The 7,801-nt window shown below is 52.5% G+C and overlaps 1 protein-coding gene across 2 annotated transcripts in view; it reads left to right on the top strand.

Moving 5' to 3' along the window:
- Window positions 1-5,304: 5,304 nt before the first annotated feature.
- USP31 (ubiquitin specific peptidase 31) overlaps window positions 5,305-7,801 on the top strand; it is a 186,301-nt gene continuing 183,804 nt past the window's right edge. For both annotated transcript variants that reach the window (XM_073636690.1, XM_073636689.1), the window contains exon 1: window positions 5,305-5,966. In XM_073636690.1, the coding sequence (XP_073492791.1) occupies window positions 5,481-5,966 (486 nt within the window). In that variant the 5' untranslated portion in view covers window positions 5,305-5,480. The remainder of the gene's footprint in view (window positions 5,967-7,801) is intronic.

Below are 7,801 nucleotides of genomic sequence, written 5' to 3'. Positions count from 1 at the left end.
GGGCCGGTATCTGGGGGTCCCCTTGTTAAAGGGGGCTTCCAGATTCCGATAAGCCCCCCGCCCGCAGACCCCCACAACCACCGGCCAGGGTTGTGGGGATGAGGCCCTTGTCTTCATCAACATGGGGACAAGGTGTTTTGGGGGGCTACCCCAAAGCACCCTCCCAATGTTGAGGGCATGTGGCCTGGTACGGTTCAGGAGGGGTGCTCTCTCGTCCCCCCCTCTTTTCCTGCGGCCTGCCAGGTTGCGTGCTCGGATAAGGGCCTGGTATGGATTTTTGGGGGGACCCCACGCCATTTTTTTTTAAAATTTTGGCGCAGGGTTCCCCTTAAAATCCATACCAGACCTGAAGGGTCTGAAGGGCATACTATAGACATCCCCCAGGTACGAAATTTAAAGGGATATTACACTTTTATTGTTTGACTTTAAGCATTATTAAAATCACTGCTCCCAAAAAAACGGCCGTTTTTAAAACTTTTTTTTGCATTGATCCATGTCCCCTGGGGCAGGACCCGGGTCCCCAAACACTTTTTATGACAATAACTTGCATATAAGCCTTTAAAATTAGCACTTTTGATTATTCATGTTTGTGTCCCATAGACTTTAACGGTGTTCGCGTGTTCGAACAAACTTTTTTCCTGTTCGAACAAACTTTTTTCCTGTTCGCATGTTCTGTGTAGCATGACTGTACCCTGGCAGTGGCTCCATCTTTCTCCCCCTTTGGTGGAGTGGGTACAGCATGGCTCCCTCTCTGGTGGTGTGGGTACAGCATGGTTCCCTTGTTGGTGGAGCGGGTACAGCGTGGCTCTCTCTCTGGTGTTGCATGTACAGCGTGGCTCTCTCTTTGGTGGTGCTGGTACAGCATGGGTCCCTCTCTGGTGGTGCGGGTACAGGGGTACAGTGTGGCTTCCCCCAGCACAGTATTCTCTTTTTCTCCTCCTGTAACATTCAATTCCTCTGCTTTTTTCTGGGTTCCGGGTTCTCCTCCCCAGCAGAGTGCATGCGTGCTGGGGGCTGTAGCATGGTGTCTGTGGACACACTGGGGCTGCCACTCTTCAGGGACTACATTTCCCATGATGCCCCCCAGTGTCTTCTGCTGTGGCCAATCATGGGGAGAAAAAAAAAGTGGGCAGGAAGCCTGGTGGCAGCACAATTACAGCCGCTCTCTCTCTTCTCCCTTCGGCTGGCAGGAGAAAGGGGAGGGGGGCGAGCGGGGGAGATACACAGACAGCCCGCAGCTCACCTCTCCCTGTCACAACGCTGCTACTTCATTTGCCAGAGAACTCGGCAGCAGCGCTGTGACATCACCGGGAATGCCACAGGGAAGTCATGTCCTGTGCGTCAGAGGGAGGCGAGGTCACCGGGTGCTCCCCCCCCCCCTGTTATTTAAGAACCGTCAGAAGAGGAGACGCATCACACAGTGGGAGCCTCCCTCCATGCCAGCATGGATGCGGAGCAGCCCGGAGAAGAAGATGAAGAAGAGAAGAAGATGAAGAAGAGAAGAAGATGAAGAGAAGAGCAGGAGCCTCCCTCCATGCCATCAGGGATGCGGAGCGGCCCGAGGAGAAGAAGGGAAGAAGACGCCCCAGAGGAGATCCTGGACGAGAACACTGGAGGAAGAACCAGAAGAACCAGAAGAAGATGAAAGAAGATAGAAGAAAGAAGAAGCATTTAAATAAAGGAATTGTCAAAAACTGTCTCTTGTCATTTTTAACATTTTTGAGTTTTTTAGTGAAATGGTCCCTTACCATTTCACACAGGGGGGAGGGCCGGGATCTGGGGGTCCACTTGTTAAAGGGGGCTTCCAGATTTCAATAAGCCCCCCGCCCACAGACCCCCACAACCACCGGCCAGGGTTGTGGGGATGAGGCCCTTGTCCTCATCAACATGGGGACAAGGTGTTTTGGGGAGCTACCCCAAAGCACCCTCCCAATGTTGAGGGCATGTGGCCTGGTACGGTTCAGGAGGGGGGGCGCTCTCTTGTCCCCCCCTCTTTTCCTGCGGCCTGCCAGGTTGCATGCTCGGATAAGGGTCTGGTATGGATTTTTGGGGGGACCCCACGCCGTATTTTTTTTTTATTTTGGCGCGGGGTTCCCCTTAATATCCATACCAGACCTGAAGGGTCTGGTATGGAATTTAGGGGGACCCCCCACGTCATTTTTTTTTAAAATTTTGGCCGGGGTTCCCCTTAATATCCATACCAGACCTGAAGGGCCTGGTATGGAATTTAGGGGGACCCCCACGTCATTTTTTTTTTAAATTTTGGTTCGGGGTTCCCCTGTGGGGAATTCCCATGACGTTTTTATCAATGAACTTCTATGTGTATTGTCGGACCGGCAATGCAATAGCCGTGAGTAGTAAATGACTTTTTTTTAAATGACTTTTTTCCTTTGAAATGTCATTTTGCTGTCAGACTGTTCTAAACACGGGAAACATGCGTCGCTTTACAGGCATACTATAGACACCCCCCAGCTATGAATTTTAAAGGGATATTACACTATTATTGTTTGACTTTAAGCATTATTAAAATCACTGTTCCTGAAAAAAATGCAGTTTTTAAAACTTTTTTTTGCATTGATTCATGTCCCCTGGGGCAGGACCCAGGTCCCCAAACACTTTTTATGACAATAACTTGCATATAAGCCTTTAAAATTAGCACTTTTGATTTCTCCCATAGACTTTTAAAGGGTGTTCAACGGCATTCGAATTTGCCGCGAACACCCCAAATTGTTCGCTGTTCGGCGAACTTGCGAACAGCCGATGTTTGAGTCGAACATGAGTTCGACTCGAACTCGAAGCTCATCCCTACTAGTGACTAGAGTCAGCCTGGGCAACCCAGAGTGAGTGAACGTCCAGCCGAAGGGAACGCTGTTGCGGTTTTGCCGGGTCTGGTTAGACGGCCTGTTGGCCATTATCCATTACTGTTCCCAGGAACTAAGCCAATAGGAAGTGCCTAACCTGAATATCCTCTAGGCCTTATTGACCGCCACAACAAGCTCCAACACTGAACCTCCGGTCCAAAAATAGGGGAGGGGGTTGACATCATTTTTACTGCACCAGGTGACACCAACCCTAGTGAAGCCACTGTCCCGGAGCCCAGTGCCACAACAAGTTCTGGCACTAAGCTCCAGTAACTGGCCAGGCAGGGGTGTGCTAGCATGGGCACCCAGGACATCTGCCGCCCAGGGTCCCACAAGCGGCGACTGGCTTTCCGTAGCAGCCGACACCTCTCTCCCCACTGTCAGCCACACACACTACTCGGCTCCTCCCCCTCCTCGGCTCCAATGTTCTAGTGTACACAGCAAGGAGGAGGAGCCACAGAGGGACACGACTTCAGTGCAAGAGCCGCGCTGCTGGTCTGAGGCCTGTGTATAGTTTACAGTGGAGGGGGACACAGTAGCCGGGAAGGGGGGAGGCAGATAACACATGGAGTGATGGGAGGGGGGTAAGGGGATATGTGCTGGGTGCTTGGGGGGGGAGGATATGTGCTAGTGGGGGGGTCTGATCCTCCCCCCCACCACTAACACATGTCCTCTCCCCTCCCAAAGCACCCAGCACATATCCCCTTACCGACCTCTCTTCCCCCAAATGAAAAGATGCAACATCCCTCTCTGTCCTCCTCCTGCGGTGTCCCTCTCTGTCTTCTTCTTGCGGCGTCCCTCTGTCCTCCTCCCATGAAGATGACAGGGCAGATCTTAAAAAGGAAAGGGTGTGGCCTTGACAGGAAGGGGTGGGTCATATTTAAATTAGGGGGTGCGCCAGTTTAGTCAGGCCTAGGGCAACACAAAACCTAAATACACCACTGAGTCCAGGTACCAGTAACAATTATTGTTAATTGTGGTTGTTTGCTTTGCAGGAATGTCAATCAGCTGCAGCACTGATCTGGTTATTCTGACAGCAGCAGAGTGCTGCTCTGAGAATACATATGTCAGTGCCTGCAGCGTTGCAGGAGATTTCTGATCCACAGTTATAAAAAAAGTGTATGCCCAAGCATGAGGGTGGCTTAAGGTAGTCAGTGGGTGGATCGCTCCTATGCTTTGGCATAAAATGTTTTCTTTCTTTTTTTTACAGATTTCTACATCCAAATCCTTCATTTCCTGACTACCTATCACAGATTTGGAGGCCCTGAAATGCCAGGATAATACAAAACACTCCCCAAATTACCCCTGTTTGGAAAGTAGACACTTCAAATTATTTGCTAAGAGGCATGGCAAGTATTTTGCAGATCTCATTTGTTGCTACTAGTTTTTGAAAAATGAAGAAAGAAAACAAAAATGTATTTTTTATTTTCTTTTTTTTATATTTCAAAACCTTGTAACAAAAAACGAGATCTGCAAAATACTTACCATGCATCTTATCAAATTCCATAGAGTGTCTACTTTCCAAAAAGGGATCATTTGTGGGGGTTGGGGATATTTGCACTATCCTGGCCTTTTAGGGCCTCCAAAACTGTGATAGGTAGTCAGGAAATTAAGTGAGGAAATTACACCCTTCGAAAGCCTGAAGGTGGTCATTGGTTTTTGGCCTTCCGTATGTGGCTAGGCCCCCAAAAAGCCTCTCACATGTGATATCCCCTTAATTGGAAGCTGTAGCAGATTGTGTTTTGGGGTGTAATTCCACATATACCCATGACATGTGTGAGAAATATCTCATTAAAGTGACAACTTTGTATACAAAAAAAAAAAAAAAAAAAATATATATATATATATATATATATATATATATATATATATATATATATATATATATATATATAATTTTTTTGTCATTTTTCAAGAACTTGTGGCAAAAAATAAAATCTCCCATGTCTCTCAGCAAATACCTTGAGGTATCTACTTTCCAAAAAGCTGTCATTTGGGGGGAGGGGGGTGTTTGTACTATCATGGTATTTCAGAGCCTACAAAACTGTGATAGGTAGTCAGGTAATGAAGTGAGGGAATTCCACCCTTGGAAAGCCTGAAGGTGGTCATCGGTTTTTGACCCCTGTATGTGTCTAGGCCAACAAAGTCTCACACATGTGGTATCCCCATGCTCAGAAGTAGGAAAATGTGTTTTGGGGTGTCATTTCATATATACCCATAGTGTGTGTGTGAGATATACAAGTTATCTTCTCCATGCTCCCTGGTCAACTGGAGGTACAGCTGTAGCTATGCCTGATGCCACGCCCCCGTGTCAGCACATCACCGCCCCCTGCATAGTGACAGCCGCGCCCAGCAAGTTATTCGCCAGCTTGCTACTGAAGTGGGCGGTGATAAATTGCCACCATAGCAACCCGGACTGGCGACGCTCCCCTTTTGCCCTGAACAAAGATGGGCCCGGGCGACTTGCGTCTATCGGTCACGTGACCGGCGCCGCTGCCGGTGCGGGTGTTCTGCACGGTGTACCCCCCCTAATCTACCGGAAGGGAAGCGTGCTGCAGCCGGAGGGTCCCGGCTCCTGGGCGCACTGTACCCGGTGTGTGCAGGACGGGGGATGCCCTCATGTCGCAGGCGGCGGTGGTGGTGCAGGGCGGGAAGGAGAAGAAGGTGGGGAAGAAGCTGTTCTGGCGGCGGGGGGGATTTGTCAGCCGCTTCCTGCGGACTCTCAGCACCTTATCCCACCTGAGCAGCGAGCAGGAGGCCGAGACCCCCAACCGGGACAAAGGTTCCCCCTGCCGAGAACCCCAGCCCGACCCCCCCAGTGATGGCAGCTCGTCCCCCGCCCTCATTGCTCCGGGCAGCCCCCGCACCCCCGGCCTGTCCGGCCTCAAGAATCACGGCAATACTTGCTTCATGAACGCCGTGCTGCAGTGCCTCAGCAACACCGACCTGTTCGCCGAGTTCCTGGGCTTAGAGCAATACAATGAGGGCAGTCCGCTCCCCAGTCCCGGGACCCTCGACCGAGGAGAGGTCACCGAACAGCTGGCCAAGCTACTGAGATCCCTCTGGACCCTGGAGTACACCCCCCAACACAGCCGGGACTTCAAGGTGATGTGACCCCCCCCCCCCCCCCCTCATCCAACACCCCCCCATCATCATTACACCCCCCCATCATTACACCCCCCAACACAGCCGGGACTTCAAGGTGATGTGACCCCCCCCGTCATCCAACACCCCCCCATCATCATTACACCCCCCATCATCATTACACCCCCCATCATCCAACACCCCCCCATCATCATTACACCCCCCATCGTCATTACACCCCCCATCATCCAACACCCCCCCATCATTACACCCCCCAACACAGCCGGGACTTCAAGGTGATGTGACCCCCCCCGTCATCCAACACCCCCCCATCATCATTACACCCCCTATCATCCAACACCCCCCCATCATCATTACACCCCCCATCGTCATTACACCCCCCATCATCCAACACCCCCCCATCATTACACCCCCCAACACAGCCGGGACTTCAAGGTGATGTGACCCCCCCCCCCGTCATCCAACACCCCCCCATCATCATTACACCCCCCATCATTACACCCCCCCATCATTACACCCCCCAACACAGCCGGGACTTCAAGGTGATGTGACCCCCCCCGTCATCCAACACCCCCCCATCATCATTACACCCCCCCATCATTACACCCCCCCATCATTACACCCCCCATCATTACACCCCCCAACACAGCCGGGACTTCAAGGTGATGTGACCCCCCCCCGTCATCCAACACCCCCCCATCATTACACCCCCCATCATCCAACACCCCCCATCATCCAACACCCCCCCATCATTACACCCCCCAACACAGCCGGGACTTCAAGGTGATGTGACCCCCCCATCATTACAACCCCCATCATCCAACACCCCCCCATCATTACACCCCCCAACACAGCCGGGACTTCAAGGTGATGTGACCCCCCCCATCATCATTACACCCCCCATCATCCAACACCCCCTCATCGTTACACCCCCCAACACAGCCGGAAATTCAAGGTGATGTGACCCCCCCCCCCAATCATCATTACACCCCCCATCATCCAACACCCCCCCCCATCATTACACCCCCCAACACAGCCGGGACTTCAAGGTGATGTGACCCCCCCCCCCCCATCATCATTACACCCCCCATCATCCAACACCCCCCCCCATCATTACACCCCCCAACACAGCCGGGACTTCAAGGTGATGTGACCCCCCCCCCCCATCATCATTACACCCCCCATCATCCAACACCCCCCCCATCATTACACCCCCCAACACAGCCGGGACTTCAAGGTGATGTGACCCCCCCCCCCGTCATCCAACACCCCCCCATCATCCAACACCCCCCCATCATTACACCCCCCAACACAGCCGGGACTTCAAGGTGATGTGACCCCCCCCGCCAATCATCATTACACCCCCCATCGTTACACCCCCCAACACAGCCGGGACTTCAAGGTGATGTGACCCCCCCCCAATCATCATTACACCCCCCATCATCCAACACCCCCCCCCCCATCATTACACCCCCCAACACAGCCGGGACTTCAAGGTGATGTGACCCCCCCCCGTCATCCAACACCCCCCCATCATCATTACACCCCCCATCATTACACCCCCCCAACACAGCCGGGACTTCAAGGTGATGTGACCCCCCCCCCCCCGTCATCCAACACCCCCCCATCATTACACCCCCCATCATCCAACACCCCCCCATCATTACACCCCCCAACACAGCCGGGACTTCAAGGTGATGTGACCCCCCCATCATCATTACACCCCCCATCATCCAACACCCCCTCATCGTTACACCCCCCAACACAGCCGGGACTTCAAGGTGATGTGACCCCCCCCCCAAATCATCATTACACCCCCCCATCATCCAACACCC

The sequence above is a fragment of the Aquarana catesbeiana genome, linkage group LG06, assembly GCF_042186555.1.
Source record: "Aquarana catesbeiana isolate 2022-GZ linkage group LG06, ASM4218655v1, whole genome shotgun sequence".
Classification (NCBI taxonomy): domain Eukaryota; kingdom Metazoa; phylum Chordata; class Amphibia; order Anura; family Ranidae; genus Aquarana; species Aquarana catesbeiana.
This window is presented reverse-complemented; position numbering and strand designations above follow the sequence as displayed.